Source organism: Salvia miltiorrhiza, chromosome 4, assembly GCF_028751815.1.
Source record: "Salvia miltiorrhiza cultivar Shanhuang (shh) chromosome 4, IMPLAD_Smil_shh, whole genome shotgun sequence".
NCBI classification, from domain to species: Eukaryota; Viridiplantae; Streptophyta; class Magnoliopsida; order Lamiales; family Lamiaceae; genus Salvia; species Salvia miltiorrhiza.
Window position 1 is genome coordinate 37,437,141 of NC_080390.1, and position 23,950 is coordinate 37,461,090.

The window sequence follows — 23,950 nt, forward strand, 5'->3', positions numbered from 1 at the left end:
GTCAACTCCCCCCATGAGATTTGACACCAGACTGATGCTCCATTGTGAAGTTGCGATGTCCTGACTATCTCTCCAAGTGCAAAATTCATTTGTCACTGAATCCAAGATCTCCCTGCACCGTATCTTGTCTTCTTCCTCATCCGAAGACTCGGGTTTTTCTTCCTGTGCCGACGAATTGTTGTTGCGATCATCAATTTTGGGGATACTTCTACTTGCATCCATCTCGGAAGGCAACACAGCAGATCACTGTAAATCATATAATCCTGCCTCATTGTGTTGACCCGCAACTACAAATTGTTTGCCTTTCTCGATCACATACACAACATGATATTTTTTTGTTCGAAAATTAGACGATTCAAATTTGATTCAACCTTCGATGCTACTTTAATTTTTCTCTCTTCGTCGGTGGTTGATGTGTAGAAAAGCATATAATTTGTTCGACTATTCTCGTTTAATTGCTCATGAACCTCCCACATCAAATTAGAATGAGAAAGGTTTTCTACGACCATGTATACAACAACCTCATCACCGCCTACATACTCGGCTCTCTCCCACTTACCAACATAGCGTATAATGATAATATGTTTAAAAAACAACACAAATACACAATCAAATTTACTAAATAGACAACCGTGTACATAAAAATATGAAACCTATATACAGAAATGCATGAAATAACATCATAATCAATAATCACCAAACTGTGTACATGATATATGAAACTGTACATTGAAAAACTCTAACCATGTACGGAATAACCCTAAAGGGTGAAAAACTTATTTGCTTACATATATAGTATTGTAGATGTCATAATTAAGTCCAAAATATGAAATAAATCACATATATAACAACTAATTGGTTTGGTCCTATAAACATTTAAATAATAGTCCAAAAAAGTTTAAACATTTATTAAATGGATCTACATGCAACCGTGTACTATAGAACAGTAATCATGTACACGCAAAATTAAGAAAAAAAATGAATATTTCGCATACCTCTCACAATATACAATATATTTTTTTTTTCAATTCCTAATAATCGTGCATGGGGTCCTGCACTATTTTAGAGGATTTTCTTGCTTTCTTTTTTGAATCTACAATGAACAAATTGAATTTATTAGTATACACTTATTCCCACAATTACACAACAATTTCTCTTATATGAAATAAATGTGGAGTATTTAATAAACTGAATTTGTGTTTTTTGTATTTTCTCGTTCTTCTTGTTTTCATCGTGACTTTATAATCTTAAAGTCAGTTGCCATTAAATTTTCAGTGTGTAATAAATATAAATTTAATTAATTATGCTTTAGTGTGTATTTAATTGATCGTATTTTAATACTTTTAACTATAAAAATAATAAAGTTTGGATTTTATAAGTGAATTTTAAACCTCACATAAAATCATAGATTTTTGAAGGGAAAATATATATACTTCCCCCGTCCCAACGAAAGCGGTGCGTATTCCTTTTTGAGCCGTCCCAATAAAACTGGTGCATTTCATTTTTTGGTAATAATTTTACACTACAAACAATGTGTCCCCAAATATCATTACACACTTTTACACTACAATCATATTATCCTTAAATCTCGTGTCGAAAAGAAGCACACCGTTTCGTTGGGACGGAAAAGTAATATTTATGTGAGTGTTGTTTAAAGAATTAGCTTTTCATTTATTTTTTAAATTATAAATAAATGAGATCTCAACGTCATTTACGTTTTAATTTGTTCTAAGGATATTGAAGTACCCTAATGATTATAAGACTTTATTTTTATAGATGAAGATATTAGCTTTCACGCTTTATGAAATTGACTAGTAGTACTATGGAGTACTCTGATAAATCCACGCCATAATAGTCTAATACCAAAATTCGCTATTGGTAATTTGGTATCAAATTGTTTAGGGTTTCGTTCGGTTCGACGATAAAAATAAATTTTTATTTGTTGAAAATTTGAAATTTGGTCGCATCGACATTTCCGGCTTATGTGCGCTGACAGAGAAATGGGTTCGCGAGAGAAGGATCCGGCCGCGCCCCACCAGCCACTCTTGAGCAGCCTTGTCGTACGTCCCGCCGATAGTGCTGCAGGTGCAGCCGCTGCCGCTGCCACAGGTGGAGCCACCGGCAGCGATTACGAGCCCGGCGAAGTTCGCCGCGATCCGCCTCCTCACTCTCGCTCTGATCGGCACGAGGGCCATGGTACTACTCTGTTTATTCTTCTTACTAATTTTCCTAGCTTCTTTTCGTCCTTCTTTAGTTGACTAATTCCGGAACCTAACCCTAGAAGTTCTAGCCTTAAAAGGAACGCTTTAACTAATTGACTAATTCCTTTTCAATTAATTGCAGATAGTTGTTTACGTGTCGATTTTCAAGTATTGGAATTTTTGAATTTGAATTTCCGAGAATTTTTCTTATGCATTGAACAAACATTCAACAGATTGCGAATTGTTACGAGATGCCTTTTTAGCTCCAAACTTTTAATCAAATTTGATATATACTTTGGTTTTAAGCAACGGTGAATGCAACCTGATAGTGTGAATTTTTTGTTTAATTTGATTTATGAAGAAAGCCAATGATAATATTCTATTCTTTTTTTTGAAGTCTCTCAGAATGAGGTTCTCTTAGTTGGTTCAGGTTGTGCAGTATTTCGTGTTGATTTTAAGCATTTAGATTCAAATATCAATCATAAATATTCGGATTGTTTATGAGACAATGGTTAATTCACTTTCTAATTATTTGAGTTCAGTGAGTGCAGTTTTCATGCTTATGCTAGTTATGCTGATTTATGATCTAGGAAATGAATTGTCCAACAAACATGGAAGCACAAATGTTCATATTCTTCAGTCATTTGATTATGCTTGGTTTTATTTTGATTAAGACTGATAAATTTTAAAGGGAAATTCAGAATTTGCTTGGTTGGTAAAGACAGCTATATGATACATGGGTTTCTGTGAGGAGTGTTATAGTTGCTTTGTGAGTTGTGTCTTGCACTTGATTAGAAGCTTGACATAACAATAATTAGTGTTTTGAGGGATTTCTAGCAATTATGTGCTTGCGATACAAGTTAATACCTCCCTTATATTGAGGATAAACCATAATTACCACTAATAGAAATTTAATGTAGTCATTTATTTATCCCAACATTAATATAGATGAAGGGGATAGACAAGTGTTTCTCTTTGGAGAATAGAGCTTGCTCCTTGTGCTATTGGTGCATTCATCTAACTTCTTCAATATATATGTGCATTAGAAGACTATAAAATGCAAATAATGAATTAAATAGTCATATTTATTCCCAAGAGCACTTCATCTTTTTAAAGGATATGATACTATTTGGGCTAACATGTGCATTTTAGGATCCGTACAGTTCTCGTCCTCACTTTCAGAAAAAAAATATGATAAGTAATGCTTTAGTATATGAAGTGATACTTATATTAGTTGTCATTTCATGTGCTGTAATATTTTGTTGGATATACTAACGTGGAAATAATTTCTTGTAAAATAAGATTTGTCACCATAGCAGGGGATACATTGCCTTGTGTTGTATGTTAAGCAATCTCGCATATGGATCGTTGAATGGTGAATGAGTTTTCCTGTTGTTTTCTACAGCTGTAAATATTGCCTGGTGCAAGAATTTGGGTCTTGAGGATGGCGTTTTGGAACTATTTTGGTATTTTAAGAGGTTTAATATGTGTGAAGAACTACTTGATGGATATACAAGAGTACTGAAATAATGATTTGTACCACTGACCACCAGCCTTGGGATGTGTGCTTTTGTTAAGTTATCACTACTATGGGCATGTGAGGTCATCAAGTATTTTTGGTTAAATTAGGGTGAGAAGATGTCCTGAATGGTGGCAGAATTTTTGGTTAAATTAGTGTTCAAAGTCAAATTCGTTAGGATTTACTTTTAGGTCAGCAAAATTGTCATGGTGGTGAGGGTGAGGAATGGAGGGCACTGGCAAAGCTGGCAATGAATACTAACTTTTACAATATGTTGATTTCATTTTTATGGTACAAAACTAGACGATACAATTGCCTTTGGGATCTGATTGGGGTTTTGGAAAGTACACAAGGTTATCCAAGAGCTGACTGAAACTGGGGTTGTTATAATGTGTTGTATTGCTAGATGCTGGATCTTGTAAATCATGTTATAGCAAGTATACTACTGGCAAGAGTTCAATATATTGGTGGTGAACAGACTGAAAGTGGAATCCAAGTTTAGTGGTATTAAATGGATTTATGATCATCTGGGATGTAATTGCTATTACCCGGTGGGGTATTCCTTTCCAAGCTCTTTTAAGGTCTGATTGGTCAAACCTTCTGGCTATGTTTTGGCTTGGTGATGGAGGGACTATGATGTGTGTAACTTGAGTAGCTTCAGGTGTTTTGGATGAGCCCTTGTGAACTTTGAAGATTCCGGGATGCAGTTGGAGTTGAAATGAAGTTTGTTTCTAAAATATTTGGTGCAGTAGGCGAAGCACATGGTGCATTGCCATTTCTTGTTGGATTGTCAACTGGATTCTAGTCATTGGTCGTTTTATATTTGCTTGTATGTAGGGACAACATAGTTTAAATGTGTGATTGTTGCAACATGTAGCACCGAATCAATTTCAAGCTAGCTGGCTTGTCCTGATGATCTTGAGTGTGATCTTAGGGGTGAGTAAGTACTGTATTCCTTGTTTGTATTCTTGACAAGGAGATGCTTCAGCAATGGTTACTGTTTGTTGACATGATTTTAATTTGTGCTTGGCATTTCTCGGGTTGCAAATATTGGCTTCTGTAGGGAACTGTTCTTGGTGACATCTACTCTTTGTGATTTGGTGTTTATATCCCAAGCTTCACTGGCTTTTTTCAGGATATAGAATGCGTGCAGGTTCTGTTTCTCCTGTCCGTCGTAGGGATGCTCATCATCGTTCTAGTCCAGGTTTTGAAACCTTTGGTGGTTCATCAAGGGGTCGTGGTTTCAGGAATGAGAGACAACCTGGTCGATATCGTGACTACTCACCCCCATATGCCCGTGGGAAGGATGGAGGTCGGTTTCCTGGTAGAGGTTATGATCAGTCTGCACGTGGGCCTGGAGGTCCTGAACCATTAAGAGTCGAAGGTGTGCCTAGAAATAATCCTAATGTACGACCAAGAGAAGGAGATTGGTATTGCCCAGATCCCTTGTAAGTGTCTGCTATACTCCTTTCCGTCTTTCACCTTGCGTTTTGATTTGATGTTGTATGTGTCTTTGGCATGTTTTGTTTCAAAGGAAAACATTGTTTTGATACTGAGTGTTGCTTAATATCAAAGCTTCTATTGCAGTAGTAAGTTTGGCATTTTAGCTCCAGCTCTTTGTTTTTGGTTATCTGAGATATACTTTCTACCATCTTTCAGATGTAAAAATTTGAATTTCGCAAGGCGTGAGCATTGCAACAACTGCAACAGGCCCCGTTATGCTTTGTCTGGAAGTCCTAGGAGAGGAGGGTATTTGTGTCCCCCATTCCCCCCACACGAACGCGTTCCACCTCCTCTATTAGATCACTCTCCTGTAAGGAATATGAATGGTGGCTACAGGTCTCCCCCTCGTGGTTGGCCGAGAGAAGCTAGCAGAGACTTTAGAGCTTCTGGACCACTGGGAAGAAATGAAGTAAGATTCCCTGATCCCCTAATGCGCGGTGAAAGGCTAAATTTCCTTGAAGATGATCCTAGGGACAGGTTCGGGTATTACGATAGACCCCCACTGCCAGAGTGGGACCATAGAGATCGTGGAAGGGATAACTTCTTTCATGAGAGGAGAGGAGGGTATGGAGGTAGGTTTTTGTCTCCACCTCCTCCATCAACAGTTCCTCCTCGTGGCTGGGCATCTCAAATCAGGGATAGGAGCAGGTCGCCAGTTAGAGGTGGGCCACAAGCTAAAGGTTATCCGCGTGATATGCATATGAACCGGAGACGAGATGACAGGCGTGCTCTTGGAAGGGATGCATTTTAGTGTGTAATGATTATAATGACAAAGGCTACTGTGACAATTGGTGTTCTTTCTAGTGAAGATCTCCATGGATTCTAAAACTATGCGTATCTACAGCTTCCGTTATGTGTTCTAAAATGTTTCCTTTTGGTTATTATGTCTACGCGTAGCAATCGTCAATGTGATTAGTGGCCCACGATTCAAGTCGACTTACCTGTTGATTAAATGTAGATATACCAAGTTTTTAATGACAAGCCATTTTTACACTTTTATGGTTTTTGATTTTGCAGATTCATCGTTTTCAACTTGGCTGTTTCACTCTATTTCCCTCAATTCTTCATCTGCATCTCCTCTTGTAAGTGTATTTAGGCGTAGGTCTTATGAAATTCATGTTAGACATCATCATTTGATGCTATTATATGAATAGGCGTTGAAGGTTGCTGATACAATAAATTCTTCACATATATATATAGATAGATGTATGTATGTATGTCTTCTTGAAGCCGAAAACAAATTTTTATTTGAGGCCAAAAAATATAACAAATATCTTATCTCTAAGTCTTCTGGCATTTTATAGCCTTGCTCTAGCTCAGCCCCCATGTCTGCAAAATTGACCAAGACAAGTTCCTTTGTTAAAACGGAAAAGAGTTTTCAAACCTCATCATCGAGTAATCTATATCAAGTATCAAAATGCAAACTAATTTTAAAGACAATTTGATTTTGGGGACGTTCCCTTTGAGTGATAGGAATGATGGATAAAAGTAATTCAAGCTAATCTACTATTTATTTTGATGGAGATTAATTTTGAACTTGTTTGACCATCTTATCCTTTAAATATTCAATTCTATACTTTATCAATGATTCTATATCTCAAGTAATGCTCCCTTACTCTACTCGATTATCTGTAATTTAGAGGAATAGTTGGATAGCATTACCTGAATTCTGCCATCAGAGGTTCCAGTGACTAACATATCCTGATTGGTATCAAGGGCCATGCAAATGATTTTGCTGGTGAGATTTGTTTGAAGCGTTTCTACTCTGTTAAGCTTTTTTCTGCACCAAACCTCGACGCTTCCAACTTTGGATCCGAGATACACCAGCTCCGAGCTTACGGCCATGGTCCGTACATCCAACGTGGATGGCAATGATCCGACCAAGCTATAGTTTGATGTGCTCCATATCTAATGGATCACAAACATTACTTGCCGCTTATTCAGAAATCATAATCATAGATATGAGCAAGAATACCTTCACATTTGCTCCATCGAGCGAAGGGCCTGCTGCATATAGCAGTCCATCGTGAACTTGGAGAGCGTAAACAGGGTTTGCTTTCCCTATGAGTTTCTTGGTGCCGGTCTGTATGTTTCCTAGCGTTCCTGTGACTAAGTCGATTTCCTGAAATACCCGTGTGAGATAAATCTCGTGCTCGTGCACACACACATCTATCTGCTATGATGCAATAACACTTTTGGATAACCTGAATGCTGCTATCGTGACATCCACAGTAGAGTTTTCCTTGTACCAGAGCCAAACATTTCGCGTGCTTGTGTTGATTTAGTAGTTTGGAGGTTCCATTCCACGAGTGTAGCTATCGGCACGGAGAGATATCAACCAAACTTAGATCTTATAAGTTGTCAAAGTATTTGAATAATTCGTAGTGTTGTGAGAGAAGCAAAGTATGTTGTTACCTTGACGCCGGCTCCTTGAGGAATGAAGCATGCAATGTTAGTAGCAACTACGAGGTTGTTTATTTGATCCTTAACCTCCTCGACTTGTTCACAGTAAATTCCTTCCTCCAATATGGACCAAATCTGCATAAAAGAAAACAAAAAAATCATAAGTTTTAGATACGTCTCCACCAGAATGGATACATGATAAACATCGTACCCTCACAGTCCTGTCAACTGAACCGCTGTAGAGTTTCTCTGTTGATTGCAGCACTGTCAAGCTAGTAACCGGCTTCGTGTGCTCGCGGATTTCTTGCACGAGACATAGCTCCGAACCTCTAGCACTCCAAACCTTCAAAATTCAAGACATCACATTCAAAAATCTCACATGCTTTTTAACATCTGCTTATTTCAAGGAGAGTGGTTACTTGTTTTCCATTTTTCTCTTCATTATTCAAACCTTTATAGTTCCATCTGAGTGGCCGGAGAAAAGTTTTCCTTTGAAGCATGTTACTGCAAGAACTTCTCCGTTATTAGAGCAATCTTCTTGACTCAATTCTTGATGACTCCAAATATCCTGCAAACATCATCCTGATTAAAGATGTACATTGTTAGAAATCGTGAGCAAGCAAGAAAATTTACGGCGCTGTTGTCGTGCTCTTGTGAGAAGACTTTGAGCATCTCAAACGCCATGGCAGAGGATTTCTTGAGCTCCCTCAGTCCTTTCAGAATGTCTTTGGTATGACCTGCTAGATCTTGCAACCCTTCTGAAAACATTTACTCATGTAAATCTATCATCAGATGATGAAATAATCAAAAGTAAAGAGATGCAACAAACCGGTGTGATTGATGAAACTGTTGAGGCCAAGCATGGAGAGTGCCCTTTCTTCGATATTCTTGTCCGATTTGAAGATGGAGACGAAGTGGTCGAGCAGACACACGCGTGCTGCTCCTCTTATCCCTGTATCCGGGAGAATCGAGAGCATGTATATCAGCCATGTCGCAGCCATGAAGCACACCGAGTTCAACTCCTCGTTGTTGCTTCTCAGGCCTTGTGCGAGACCCTCAAACACTAGGCCGAACTCATGGCTCACAAGGTAAAAAGCCACTTTTCTTTCCCACTCTTCAGCAGCTTTCTCATCTTCCTATACATATGGTGACCAACTTCATCAAATATCTCAAGTGTTTAGGAGAAGGTTACAAATTAGAGGTAGCAAGATGATCTGACCATGGTGTCTTGGGCATTAGAAGATATGTTGTGGCGACGTTGATCCCTTCGCATGAATGCTACATAGCTCCTCTCGAGGCCTGCGCGTTTGAGGAGAATGGCTCTGGAAAGAGACTTTCCTGAATAAGAGAACCTTCCTTGCAGGGACAATATTGTCTCTGCAGCAGAGATTTGTGCAGCTGGGGATTCTGAGTTTCTCAGACAAGAAATAAGAGCATCTATAGCCTCTTCTCGGTATATGCTCATCTTTCTTGGCTCCTCCTGAAACGGTAGAGCTAATGCTTAAACTCTCTCTCTCACACACACATAACACAACACAGATATATAGAAACATACGTACCAGAAGATCGAGTTGCAGAAGAAGTCCGGCCACAATCGGAGACTGATCCGGGAGGGCATTTTGTAGGTATATAAGAAGGGTGTGCATTGTGCTGAACGTACCCTCATCTTTTAAGGTGCGCAAGATTTTCTCATTCAAATTCCTCCTGTGGAGTTTAAAATCTGCTTAGTTTATGCAATATTTAGGATTAATCATAACTTCCAACATTTTTTCATAAAATGTTCACAATTCACGGCTGTAAAAACCCTCAATTTTGGAAAACATTTTATTTATGTACCCCTCGCCGGATTCTTTAGGGATTAGTTGAATTATTATCGACCTAAGAATTCATCAAAGTGACTCATCATTATCATTAGGACGTGGTTTATATCAATCTTCTTTCAAAATTGATTGTTCCTAATTAAAGTGAAAACACGAGTCGAAGAGATTTCTTAAAAAATGCTGGAAATTGGGGACATAAACTATGATTAATCCCAGTATTTTACGTAAAGGAAGTTAGGGCGGAGAGCAATATATACCTGTTCAACTTAACTAGCTCGGAAAAGAAATGGATGACCTGCAGGCGTTCTCCATCACTGAGCTGAAAGAGAATTTCCAAGAGAGAAGCTAACTCCGCTTTGCGAGCTACTATGTTCCTGCACTTGCCATCCTCCAAAATGCATCTCAGCAAAATACTAACAGCACCAACCCTTTGCTCAGTCTGTAAAGCTTCCACGATTTTGTCTATTGCTCCGGTGGAAACAATGCTCCTAACTATCTGTGCACCACTGCCTTGCAATTGACCAAGAATGCGCGCCAGCAGAAGCACTGCAGCTGCTTTGGGTTCCATAAACATTTTATATTCAACCTCCTCATCACTGTTGAGCGTATCCAGCAGATATCCCGGCAGCTCCATCTCCACGAGGCTCGTCGCCGACGGCCTCAACAGGTACACCAGCACAACAGCCTCAACCACGCCCTTCTTCAACAACTGGATAATGCTCTCCACGTCCGAGTCCACTCTCGTCAGCGTCTGCACCACATTGTCGTCTCGCCACCCGAGCTCACTCAGAAGGAACACGGTGGCTCTCAGCACCTGCTCGTCCACAGAGTTGAGCAGCATCTCCACGAAGCCGTTGATGACGGGCGGCTTGGCGAGCATGGCCAGCATCTGGTGCTGCTCGAGGGCCCCCTCCCTCCAGCAGCGCCCGATCCTGAGCACCGCGGCCTCGGCCTCACGCAGCACCTCGGAGGTGCAGACGTCCGCGATGGCGAGCCTGAGGTCGGCCGCGATGGCGCCGTCGGCGGTGGTGATGACGCTCTTGGGCGAGACGGAAGGGAAGGGGTTGCGCTCCCGCCAGCTGGCGATGAGGCGCTTGAGCACGTAGTTGGTCTTGGGCAGGTCGGAGCTGTGCAGCTTGTGGCGCGTGATGGGGCATGTCGAGTTTCCTCTTTCGACCCATTCTTGAATGGCCTCTCTCTCGTAGGTCTGCCCTGTCTCCAGCGTCACGGGATCCTCGAATATGCGCGTCGTGATGGGGCACACGAAGTCTTTTGGGGCATTGCAACTGCTTGCTTCTTCCATTGAAGAATCATCCACGCAACTGAGCAATCAACTAGCCTTAATCCAAATATACGAATATGTATTTTGTTTTTCAGTAATTGTGATGGATATATTTCCTACCGTCGATCGCTTAGTTTTCTGCTCTGCTGCTGCTTCTTTGTGGAGTCAAACAATGCCGGTTTCTGGATGTTTTCCTACACGACATGTAACTTGATCAACCTCTTGGAATATTTAAGTAGCTTGCCATCTGTTGCGTTTTCATTAATTGTTGGTATCATCGATTCATTAATACCTTATCTTGGGTTTGGGAATCATCATTTTGGCGAGATGGGATTTGATTCATCAGGACCTCGGCAGATACTCTGACTGGGGAGAGGGATGGGAACTTGGAGAGTCTCTTGGAATCTGTCGTCTTTGATTCCAATGATCTGTCTTCTAATTCACACCATATTGGCTGCAAGTGCAACACAACTAACCACACGTTAATCTTAAATGAAATGATGAATTCATACACTGTTTGACCTTCTCTTCTTTTTATTTTAGTTGATTTTGGGGGACGCCAAACAAGAACAACCACAATTTTTGGGGAATATTTTGTCCAGAACGAAAGGTGCAACGGGGCATAAACAAATAGGGTGACAGCACAGAATTTTGACTAATTTGTACCTAATTAAATTAGACACTAATTAATGACTACTACTTATTGAATAGTAGTGCTTTTTTTTTCTTTTCTTTTTAATTTTTTTTGTGTCGATGCCTTTCATTGTGTTCTACCAACTAGTAACCTTTTTCCATGAGAATCGCAATGAGAACGCTAGGTCACGTCTCATGGTCCTTTTTTTTATTTTATTATACTATAAGATATTAATTAGGTAAGAAAATTCTTATAAACTCTAGATATAATATCAGATTATCAGGGGCTCCTTTATTATTTTCTGAAAGCGATTCTTCTCTTTTATATTTCAAACAAGATTCCATGTACTTAAAAAAGACTTGCACAAATTATTGTTACTAACAGATCAATTGATTATATTTGAAACTTATTTATTAATAAAAATGTAACACAAACCCGTAATTACTAATATGAACGTAATTATAAGATCTGCAAGTGAATCCAGACGATGTATTTTTGGAGTGCATGCCACATGTAGAGATAAATTATGAGGAAATGAATAAAAAATTAAGGTTGAAGATAAATAAAGCATGCATTACATTATACCGTCTGTTTGGCGACTCGAATCCTTGGTTTCTGATATGATGTTGATCGCCACCATCCTCACTTTCACCTCTGCGAAACAGTAGTATCGCAGGTGGGAAAATCACTTCCTCTCCTCGGCTTCGCAGCACTTGCTTCATATACTGTGCAAAAATCCTGCAGTTGTCTTCCAGCAAAACCTCGTAGTCCCTCTCCAAATCCTTGAGCGCCGAAGCCTGCCCGCCGTTCATCTCCGACAAGATGGATTGGGCGTTGCCGGAATCGAGGATGTTGGATCTCTGGCGGTCGTACCATTCGAGAATCTGAGCGAAATGGACGAGAAAGAGCTCCTGAAAGAGAAACGGCGCGATCTCGAGGCGGGACAGGGACGGCTCGGCTTCGAAGACGTCGAGCAGGCTGAGCGCGGCGTCGAGTGCGCGGTGGGAGATGTGGTGGACGAGGGAGAGCAGGAAGGAGGAGAAGGGGTTGGCCGGGTTGGATGAGAGGAGCTTCTCGGCGAGGCGGAGGGACGACGCGCGGACGGAGGGGCTGCTGCTGCAAATGGCCGTCTCCACGGTTTGGGAGGCGAAGCCGAGTGGCTTTGCGAGTGCGGTGGGGACTCTCTCCAGGAAGGTGGAGTGGAGCTGGCGGCGGAGCTCGGGTTGGGATACGGTTTCCAAGAGGAAGAGGGCCGTGTGCGAGAGGATTTCGGCGGCGGACATTGGTGCGGTGGTGGTGGTGGAAGAGGACTTGTTGTTGTTGGTTATACTTAACATACTTCACCTGTTTTTTGTGTTGGCGCCTAATGTGTGAGATTTTGGACGGCCTTTACCACTCCGCCGGCACATTATTTTACTACTTGTGCTTTATTTTATTCAGTGATTATATAAATTTGCCATTTGCATGTTTTTCTTTTTAATGCGGAACTTAGAAGTTTACTATTCCTCCATCTTAATGAGTAATTGCCCAAGAAAACAGCAGCCGTTGAATTGTTGAATCAATCGTGGTTAGCAATTTAATGTTGAGCTTGATTTGAAGTGCAAATTTAGGCATACTAGCAGAAAGAACGTACATTAATGTTATTTTAATTGATAATTTATTATTTAAAAAAAATCTATTAGTTCATTACTTTTATTAGATAATTTATTGGATGAATATATTTATTTATAAGTCTTATCAATAGCTATAGATATATATCGCATAGATTTAGTGTAATATCTAATTAATTATTATATATTCTTATAAATATATAATACTATGTAATATAACCTTAAAATAAAATATATAATAAGAGTAAAATAGGCAATCCACATGTTGTGCCTAAAACTCTTTTCGAATGCAAAATAAGTATATTTTTTTATAGATTTGGGTGATAAATAAATGTATATCAAAAAAGATTTATATTTATAAAATATAATAATAAATATATAACAAGGGTAAAATAGACAATCCACAAGTTGTGCCTTAGACTGCTTTAGGCTATTTTTCTGTTAGTATACATAAGATGGGGATGGTTGAAACTGGAGTTGAGATCGAGGGTGCCATATTTGGTGTCTCACCTTATGTTTTAATTTCATTTTTTTTCATTATATATATTTTGTCTGTCCACAAAAAATGGTGCTAGTAACACTACAAGAAAACATGCGTTTAACGACCGAAATTTTCGGTCGCCAATTATTTTTTTAATATTTTAACGATCGATTTACGACCGTTTCACGACCAATTTTTTTTTTTTTTTATTTTTTATTTTTTAGCGACCGAAAATTCGGTTGCTAATTATTTTTTTAATATTTTAATATTTTATTTTTCTTAACTACCGAATTTTCGGTCGTTAAAATTAAATAATTTTAACGATCGAAATTTCGGTCGTTAATATATTTTTTTATTATTTTTTTAAAAAAATTAATTTTTTATTTTTTAAAAAAAATTAATTTTTTTAACGACCGAATTATTCGGTCGTTAATATAATTTTTTTTATTTTTTTAAATAAAAAAATATTTTTTTAAATTATTTTTTTTAACTCGTTAAAATTATTTTTATTTATTATTTATTCATTCATTTATTTTTTATTTATTTTATTTATTAACGACCGAATAATCGGTCGTTAATATTATTTTTTCAATTTTTAAAATTTTTAATTTTCATTTTTTTTATTATATATATATAAATATTTAATTATTTTTTATTAATTTTCTATTTAATTATTATTTTCAAATTATAGAGAATATTTTAAAAATGATTGTTATTTTCATAATATTATTCTAAAAAAATAGATAATATTGATTATTAATAAAAATGTGATATTATTTGCAAATACTAAATTATTAGATTTATTAGATTTATTATAATAAATTATTAGACTTATTAGATTTTCTAAATTATTAGATTCATTATTTTCAAAATATTAATAATTTTATTATTTTAAAATAATAAAATTATTTTTCAAATATTAATTTTGTTAATATTGATTATTTGATTTAATATTGATTTTGTTGTATATTTGATTGTTATTTTTCATACTCATATTTTCTTTTCTTTTTTTAATTATGATAATATTAATTTGTTATTATTTTGAATTCGATCGTATATTTACCGTCAATGTTTCGCCGGCACCACAAATCTTAGTTATTATCTCGACATATTATAAGGTTATGAATGATTAATGATATTTTATATTGAATTAGAATTTAAATGAATTAATAGGTCTATATATATCAATAATACGAGTGTTCTGTACTGGTGACTACTTGAAAGGAATTTCAAGGTTAAACGTGTTTGACTTTAGAGCACAAGTAAGATGGGTGACCTACTGGGAAGTTCGTCAAATGGTATGCAATTAAGGTCAAAATACATTAGAAATACACTAAAAATACTTGTGGGATACAAAGATATAAATAAATATATATATATATATATATATATATATATATAGGGGAGGGCTAAAATAAGAGCATATCTTAAGATATAAAATAAGAATCATTTTCAGCCCTTAGATCATCAAGATCTACGGTTGATTCGTAATCCTGATGGATTGATTTATGGTCCTGAGTTCGAATCCCAAAGGTAGCAAAAAATTATTTTTCACAATTCATACCTTTATACAGCGAATTCATACGTGTTCTACATAAAATTCATACATTAAAAATTGCTCTTATTTCTTATTTTAAGATGTGCTCTCACGGTAGCCCACCCCTATATATATATATATATATATATATATATATATATATATATATATATATATATATAGGGTTAGGTTCAATGAAAAAGGCCTAAATGTAAGAAAGAAGAGAGAAGTAATCTCATCCGTTGATCTTATCTAATCTAACGGACATGATTTGTTCACGTCATGTTCAACGGATTTTTTCGTTGAACATTCGTGAACATATACAATATTTTTGGGGGTTCTGGGTTTCGACCCCCCATATGTTCAACGAAAAAATCCGTTGAACATGGCGTGAACAAATCATGTCCGTTAGATTAGATAAGATCAACGGATGAGATTACTTATCTCTTCTTTCTTACATTTAGGCCTTCTTCATTGAACTTTGACCTATATATATATATATATATATATATATATATATATAGGGTAGAGTTCAACAAGAACACAATTATTTGCAAAGTATGTAGTCTTAATCTTGTTCATTGATTTAGTGTGATCTGACGGTTGTGATTGAGAGTGAGTATATGCGTCCATTTTTTTGCAAAAGGTTATCTTTGTATTTTCATAGTTTTTGTAACCGTAGCCTACCATAATTAAATCAAATCATATCTTTTTCTCTTATGGTAGATTTGTTCAGCAAATATGTTAATGAATATATGACAATGAACGCATAATATTTATTTTTTAAACGGTAAAACTAGTTCATCCGCCACATATAATCTTTCGTGTTTTATTGAAGAAATCTGCAGAAACTAAATTTATATTATGAATGATGAAGGTACGCCCATATTGAAGAAATCTGCAGAAACTAATCTTGTTACAATTTTGACGAACTTAAACTGTTTGAATCTTGAACTTATACAACAAAATTTTTGAACCAATTATAATCTAATGAACTATTAAATGAAATATACTATTTTAAGAATTATTAAATGACGATTTTATATAAAGAAAAGAAAAGGAAAAACTTAAAAAACCCTTGAAAGCACAGAAGGAGCAGACTAAGGGCCGAGCCTCATTAAAACCTTTTCACGGAAAACCCAGTGGGAAAAACCGTGGAAAGGAAAAAGAGTACTCGTCTAAACACAAGACGAAAGTAAGGAAGAGCGGAAGGATCAACGAAAAAATCATCTGAATCCCCTAAAGAAAACGTCCCCGATAAACAGAGACAAAAATACTATTTTAAGAATGTTTCAATGAAAAATATTTTTATTTTTCCAATATAAACATAATATATACAATATAAAAATAATATATTTTCCACTACATGTTATGAATGTTTAGTATTCTCCAGTGTTTGCTTAACAATTTTATAAGTGTATTCAATAATTTACGAATATAAGTATTCAAAAATTTTGCTATATTGTTCATTGAAGCGATCCTCAAGTTTAGTTTAATATATATATGCACTAGTTCATTATTACCAAATCATACTTTTTGACAAATCGGTGCACTTAATTATTTTTGGGAGTCTTTCAAGAACATTTCCTTTTAACAGATCGTTTCCAATATACGAAGGCATCAAACGGAATAATGTGTGGTAAGAAAATAAGATGAGTGCATTTATCGTTTCAACACATAAAGTTTATTGTGCCTGGACAAACATGTCTGCTAATAAAAGTTAAATAAAAAAAGTGAGTTCGACGAAAGTCACTTTTGAAAGTCTCAACGAACGAAATCAACGAACACAAATATTTGTACTTGCAAAAAACCTCAATGACGAGGAATTAGCACGTATCTCCTCTCGATTATTCAATAATACACACCAAGATTTTATCACTGTTCGTTCAACAATGCCCCCTTTACGCAATGACTGCATTTCATATCTATTGAGCTCAAGGTCTTCATGATAAAATAGCCTCTCAAACCTATAAGACATAATAAACAATAATATGTAATATTTGAATATTCATATTGAAGAGTGTAATACAGGTGAACAAACTTTTGATATCATAAAACACCATACCCGTTTAAATTGTAAAATTTATGCGTCGAACCCAACCACCATACATATTGAACCAATGTAAATCTCTTCAACAGTTAAAGGTATTCACTTATTTTAAAACTAAATGTATGAAATATTATTTGTCTATATACTTTCATTCTTGTAACTTGTAGTAATCAATAACTTTATTAAAATACACTATATCAATTGCTTGGACTTGGATATAGGGATTTCATAATTCATAACCTTGTTGATATTATAATAAATATAATATTTCAAATGTCCATAAACATCATATTATATTTTCTTTTCAAATGAAAATTAATTAATTTTCTTAATTTTAAATATATATTTCAGACTTATAGTGGTCAAACTTGTAAAAATTATGAGCATAATAGTATCCCGAACATGAGCATAATAGTGGTCAAACTTGTAAAAATTATGCGTCGAACCCAACCACCATAGTTATTGAACCACCGTAAATCTCCTGAACGATTAAAGGTATTACCTTATTTTAAAACTAAATGTATGAAATATTATTTGTCTATATACTTTCATTCTTGTAACTTGTAGTAATCAATAACTTTATTAAAATACACTATATCAATTGCTTGGACTTGGATATAGGGATTTCATAATTTATAACCTTGTTGATATTATAATAAATATAATATTTCAAATGTCCATAAACATCATATTATATTTTCTTTTCAAATGAAAATTAATTAATTTTCTTAATTTTAAATATATATTTCAGACTTATAGTGGTCTGAAATAATAGTGGTCAAACTTGTAAAAATTATGAGCATAATAGTATCCCGAACATGAGCATAATAGTGGTCAAACTTGTAAAAATTATGCGTCGAACCCAACCACCATACTTATTGAACCACCGTAAATCTCCTGAACGATTAAAGGTATTACCTTATTTTAAAACTAAATGTATGAAATAATATTTGTCTATATACTTTTATAACATAATTTGAATTTGCTAAAATCAATGATTCGAATATATCTTGTATCTATACCCTTAAAATACACTATATCAATTGATTGGGTTTAAATATAGGAAATTCATAATTTATAAACTTGTTGATATTATAATATATATAATATTTTAAATGTCCATAAAGATCATATTATATTTTCTTTTAAAATGAAAATTAATTAATTCTCTTAATTTTAAATATTCCAAACTTATCACATCAGTATCCCGAACATGAGCATAATAGTGGTCGAACTTGTAAAAAATATGCATCGAACCCAACCACCATACTTATTGAACCAACGTAAATCTCCTGAACGATTAAAGGCATTCACTTATTTTAAAACTAAATGTATGAAATATTATTTGTCTATATACTTTCATTCTTGGAACTTGTAGTTATCAATAACTTTATTAAAGTAAACTACATCAGTTGCTTGTGCTTAAAGCTAGGAAATTCATAATTTATAACCTTGGTGATATTATAATAACGATAATATTTTTAAGGACAATAATAATTATATTATATTTTCTTTTTAAATGAAAATTAATTTTATTATCTTTATTTTTAATATTCCAAACTTACCATATCAGTATCCCGAACATGAGCATAAGATTGATCGACCTTGTAAATTTATGCGTCGAACCCAACCGCCATACATATTGAACCAACGTAAATATCCTGAATGATTAATGGTATACTTATTTTAAATATAAATGTATGAAATATTATTTGTCTATATAGTGTATTTTATGGAACTTGTAGTTATCAATAACTTTATTAAAATAAACTATATCAGTTGCTTGGACTTGGATATAGGAAATTCATAATTTATAACCTTGCTGATATTATAATATATATAATATTTTAAATGTCCATAAACATCATATTATATTTACTTTTAAAATGAAAATTAATTAATTCTCTTAATTTTAAATATTCCAAGCTTATCATATAAATATCCCGAACATGAGCAAACTAGTGGTCGAACTTGTAAATTTATGCGTCGAACCCAACCACCATACATATTGAACCATAAGAAATCTCCTGAACGATTAAATGTATTTACTTATTTTAAATCTAAATGTATGAAATATCATTTGTCTATATACTTTCATTCTTGGAACTTGTAGTTATCAATAACTTTATTAAAATAAACTATATCAATTGATTGGGCTTAAATATAGGAAACTCATAATTTATAAACTTGTTGATATTATAATAACTATAATATTTTTAAGGTCAATAAACATCATATTATATTTTCTTTTTAAATGAAAATTAATTTTGTTTTATTAATTTTAATATTCCAAACTTGCCATATTAGTATCCCGAACATGAGCAAAATAGTGGTCGAACCCAACCACCATACATATTGAACCAATGTAAATCTCCTTATCAACGGTTAAAGGTATTCACTTATTTTAAAACTAAATGTATGAAATATTATTTGTCTATATACTTTTATTCTTGGAACTTGTAGTTATCAATAACTTTATTAAAATACACTATATCAATTTCTTGGACTTGAATATAGGAAATTCATAATTTATAACCTTTCTGATATTATAATATATATAATATTTTAAATGTCCATACACATCATATTATATTTTCTTTTTAAATGAAAATTAATTTTATTATCTTTATTTTTAATATTCCAAACTTACTATATCAGTATCCCGAACATGAGCATATATAAGATTGATCGAACTTGTAAATTTATGAGTCGAACCCAACCACCATACATATTGAACTAACGTAAATTTCCTGAATGATTGAAGGTATTTACTTATTTTAAATCTAAATGTATGAAATATTATTTGTCTATATACTTTCATTCTTGGAACTCTTAGTTATCAATAACTTTATTCAAATAAACTATCTCAGTTGCTTGGACTTGGATATAGGAAATTCATAATTTATAACATTGCTGATATTTTTTTATTAAATTAATTTTTATTAAAAAGAGAAAGAGAAAAAACGAACCAAGAACCCTTGAGTGCACAAACAACAAACTAATAACATTGCTGATATTATAATATATATAATATTTTAAATGTCCATAAACATCATATTATATTTACTTTTAAAATGAAATTAATTAATTCTCTTAATTTTAAATATTCCAAACTCATCATATAAGTATCTGATCACTATTTTTTTAGCGACAAAAGTACCGCAACTAACACGGTGTAATCGTAGTATAAACAGCAATCGGATATCGTATCCACAGGGACTGTAAGACGAAATCACTCTATCTATCTCCTACACAGACTCTCACAATATGCAAGTAAAACGATTATGAAGGTGAATATTAAACTAAGATTAACTAAATAAAACTAAAGAGCATATAAATAACAATTACTTAACTCAAATATATGGAAAATTCTGACCCTAGGGATGTACTTTCACTAATCAACTACATGTATTTAACCTATTGATTCAATTACCAATTTTAATCCAACCCTGATGAAAGATCACTATATTATCCACAAGCGTCTCTAACGACCACCTATGAACGTAGATTAATTAATCCATTTTCACATTCAAGACTCCAAGGAATAAATTAACTCCCAATAGCACATAAAGAATAGCTTCCTATAGCTTCACCTATCGCATTCAAGACTCAAGGCTAACACTATATCATGCATTCCTGAATCGGCTGAACAATTATCGCATTCAAGACTCAAACTGAACAGCTAAACATGTAAATCATTGATCAGATAATTCACAAGAGATTAAGCACCAGTAATCATGAATCATAAGTTGGAGGGCAAATTGATATCAATAAATCAAAAACACATAATCAATCAGCTATATACAAACCCTAGGTTCAGATTAAAAGACTAGCCAGACATAATAAAATCAAACATAAACATAATTAAATTGAACGCAATTGTAAAAACAAATTGTATAAAAACCGAATTGAAACGATTGTAGCGGCTTGAATCTTCAATCTTGATCCAAGCCTTGAAAACTGGAAAGCTAAAAAGTTCTAAAGCTATAAAACTGAAATATGAAAGTTGGTAACTGAAAAAACTAAAGCTGGGAACCCTAGATAGGTCTAAAGAAGACCTATTTATAGTCTTAGGGTGAAAAACCAAGTTCTAAACCGAAAATAACTTGAAAAATCGTAAAAACGCGGAAGAAAACAAAACACGCCTCAAAACGGCGACCCGTTCGGCGGTCGCCGAACTGGTCGCCGAAAATGGGCCAAATCCTTCATGAAAACGGCGACCGCCGTTTTTCTCTCCGAAGGCCAAAAGTCAGACAGGGAATTCGGCGACCTGGCCGGCGATCGCCGTCTTGGTCGCCGTTTTCACCCTTTAAATTATCGAAATTCGGCGGTCAACTCCCTTTGACCGCCGAACTGCTCCTTTTCCGTCCCGACTCCAGAATCTTCGTCTTTTCTCGATTTTTTGGGCTCGATTATCTCAAAACTCTTCTCTTCAACATGTTCCTTACACTCCATGCTCCATTATCACTCAATTCTGCATCCAAACAGTCAAAACTACACCCAACCGTGAAATCTCGAAATAATAGTAAATGAACTCCAAACAATAATGAAACGGGTGTAAAATCGACTTAAACTACAGAATATAAACCATAAAAACCATGCAAAATGAGTGTTTATCAACTCCCCCAAACTTAAGATGTTGCTCGTCCTCGAACAACGAGAAGAACAAAACAATAAACACGAATGGGTAAGATGATTGGATCATCGATGCCTCAGAAAAATAAAACCTTTCGAATTCCCTCAAATTCTCAACATATGAACACAATAATCACCAAAAAGCATAATCAATGGCAAATTCAACCTCGACATTCCAACAATTGACTCTCAAGATAAAAATGTTTCGCTCAACTCTCAATTGATGGAAAAAGGACGTGTATCACTCATCGAAACTCATGAAATGCAGATTACTTACCATATGCTTGCCAATTGTCTCAAAGTCTCCATCACTAAAACTGTGTCAAGGGTAAGATCAAATAGGTCTTAAATTTGGGTTCTAATGTAGGGACATTGGATTAGGTAGGAAAATTTGGCTAAGTGACTCAAATTAAATTGCTCTCACCAACCTTATGACTTCACCATTCAAGCATGGAATAAATTCCATCTTCCACCTAACAACATCTCCATAATCATCACAAACCAAGGGATATAATAATCATAAATCAAACTAGACATTCTTTTATGCTCTCGTTTTTCTCATAACAACAAAGTCGACTATCCATGAATTTTTCAATTATCACTCGACTTTCTCAATAAACTTTCATCAAAATTTCTTTCTTTTTCTCTTTTTTTTTTTTTTTTTTTTCTTTTTTTCTTTCTCTTTTTCTTTTTCTAGAGCTTATAAGAATGACTAGAATCATGTTTCACCCTTATTTCAATCAACCCACAATCAATATCACACGATGATCCCCATATACTCCATCACCCCCTATCATCCGGTTAATGAATCAAAGCTTAAAAAGGCTCAAACACGGTTAACAAGGGAATAATGTTTTCAGGACAATGTTTGGGATATAACGTGGCTTACGAAAAATGGCCTAAGATCATTTCAAACTCTTGAACACAACAAGCAACCTCGACCAAGACTCATGGCAAGTTCTAGAAGCGCACTACATGCATGACAACACTAAAAAACAAAGAACAAACTGCAAATATGGGCAGTTAAGGCTCAATTCCTCACTAGCTTGTTCAACGTCAAAAGTCAAGGCAAAATCTACTCATCAATCACACACATCGGTTCAAATCATGTCATCATATCAAGAAAATTTGAGAATTACCTTCTTTTTCGCAGAAATCGTCACAGGCACCTTACCAATCAACTAAATGGAGCAACAACCATTCAAATAGCACAGAAACTATGGAGTAAGTCTGAGAGATTATATCAATTTAATTACAGGCCCACGAATTAAAAGACTAAGAAACAAATCTCCTCAAAAACATCAAAAAGATCAAAAATATGCTAGGCTAAAAATGCAAATCATAACTAATCTCCATCCCCCTCCCCCAAACTTATTAAGGAGTGTATGCTCGAAAATAAGTTTGGAGGGAAAAATAGATAAAAGTTATGGTTAGCATACTTACAAATCACTCAAGATGGCGGTCCTCCCTGTCGCCTCTGGAACTCCTGAAACTGTCGTAGGAGTTCCTCCTGCATAGCCATCTGCCTCGCATATTCTTGCTGCTGTCTCGTGTTCTCCTGCTGCTTCTGCCTCGGGCTCCTCCTGCTCCTCTTCCTCCTCATGCACCTGCTCCTGCTGAAAGACCTGCTCATCAACCCGCTGTCCTGCAATAACCCTCAAATGGGCGTCAGTGTTCATTAGCCAATTTTGCGTCTCAAAGCGTCCGCCCACTCGGGTGAGAGGCGGGTTCGGCAGGGGGAAGTGGTCTCCATCACTTTGCACTAGCTTGAACGGGGGCTGGGCGCTCGTCAAGAATCGCATGTGGACTAATCGGCGACCGTTGAGTAGCGTATCACCTGCCAACGCATCCCATTGAGCAACGGCGGGACAAATACGTCGGGCAAGGGGTGTAAGCATCCCTCCAATTGTAATCACTCCTCTGGTCGCGCTGGATGCCTTGAACAACTGCTTGAGGAGGATTTGAGTCAAATCCATTGGGGTGCGTGTGAGCATCCCCCAAATCATGAACAACTCCTGCTGCGTCACATGAGTGTTGTCCTTCCGTGCAAGCACCGTATAAGCCAAGATGCGGTGTGCCATCCTTAGGACAGGATTTCTGATATCCGCCGCATTCGATGTCCCCGACTCGAATGCACCAGCGCTCGGCAGGGCTATTTCTCTCCAAAATGCTCCAGCATTGAACTCGGTACCAATTGTGTGCACGGTGTAGCCCCCTACCCTGCAGTTGAGTGCATTGGTGATCTCGTTCACCGAAGTATCCGCCTCCCAAATAT

General features: G+C 35.6%; 2 protein-coding genes across 3 annotated transcripts; one reads left to right on the forward strand and one right to left on the reverse strand.

Moving 5' to 3' along the window:
- The first annotated feature begins 1,772 nt into the window (after positions 1 to 1,772).
- On the forward strand, positions 1,773 to 6,216 carry LOC131021455 (uncharacterized). 2 transcript variants are annotated; one of them, XM_057950648.1, is made up of 3 exons: positions 1,773 to 2,196; positions 4,856 to 5,168; positions 5,380 to 6,216. In XM_057950648.1, the coding sequence occupies exons 1-3, from the start codon at positions 1,983 to 1,985 to the stop codon at positions 5,972 to 5,974; spliced, it is 1,122 nt and encodes a 373-aa protein (XP_057806631.1). In that variant the 5' UTR covers positions 1,773 to 1,982; the 3' UTR covers positions 5,975 to 6,216. The 2 variants fall into 2 exon arrangements, with proteins under 2 accessions (XP_057806631.1, XP_057806632.1); XM_057950649.1 differs by lacking the exon at positions 1,773 to 2,196 and adding an exon at positions 3,731 to 4,656.
- Positions 6,217 to 6,391: 175 nt separating this feature from the next.
- Positions 6,392 to 12,836, reverse strand: LOC131021454 (putative E3 ubiquitin-protein ligase LIN). The gene is made up of 15 exons (XM_057950646.1): positions 11,941 to 12,836; positions 11,021 to 11,182; positions 10,849 to 10,922; positions 9,704 to 10,768; positions 9,186 to 9,330; positions 8,846 to 9,106; positions 8,456 to 8,762; positions 8,260 to 8,384; positions 8,078 to 8,194; positions 7,838 to 7,969; positions 7,639 to 7,761; positions 7,428 to 7,538; positions 7,199 to 7,345; positions 6,886 to 7,131; positions 6,392 to 6,552 (listed from the first exon to the last, which is right to left on the reverse strand). The coding sequence occupies exons 1-15, from the start codon at positions 12,697 to 12,699 to the stop codon at positions 6,535 to 6,537; spliced, it is 3,792 nt and encodes a 1,263-aa protein (XP_057806629.1). The 5' UTR covers positions 12,700 to 12,836; the 3' UTR covers positions 6,392 to 6,534.
- Positions 12,837 to 23,950: the final 11,114 nt, after the last annotated feature.

Coding starts and splice junctions, on each gene's coding strand:
- LOC131021454 (XM_057950646.1), bottom strand. CDS start 12,699: ATGTTAAGTATAACCAACAACAACAAGTCCTCTTCCACCACCACCACC. Junction 11,183..11,940: donor CGCCAAACAGACGGTATAAT/GTAATGCATGCT, acceptor TTGCACTTGCAG/CCAATATGGTGTGAATTAGA. Junction 7,346..7,427: donor GTCACGATAGCAGCATTCAG/GTTATCCAAAAG, acceptor CGGGTATTTCAG/GAAATCGACTTAGTCACAGG.
- LOC131021455 (XM_057950648.1), top strand. CDS start 1,983: ATGTGCGCTGACAGAGAAATGGGTTCGCGAGAGAAGGATCCGGCCGCG. Junction 2,197..4,855: donor TGATCGGCACGAGGGCCATG/GTACTACTCTGT, acceptor GGCTTTTTTCAG/GATATAGAATGCGTGCAGGT. Junction 5,169..5,379: donor TGGTATTGCCCAGATCCCTT/GTAAGTGTCTGC, acceptor ACCATCTTTCAG/ATGTAAAAATTTGAATTTCG.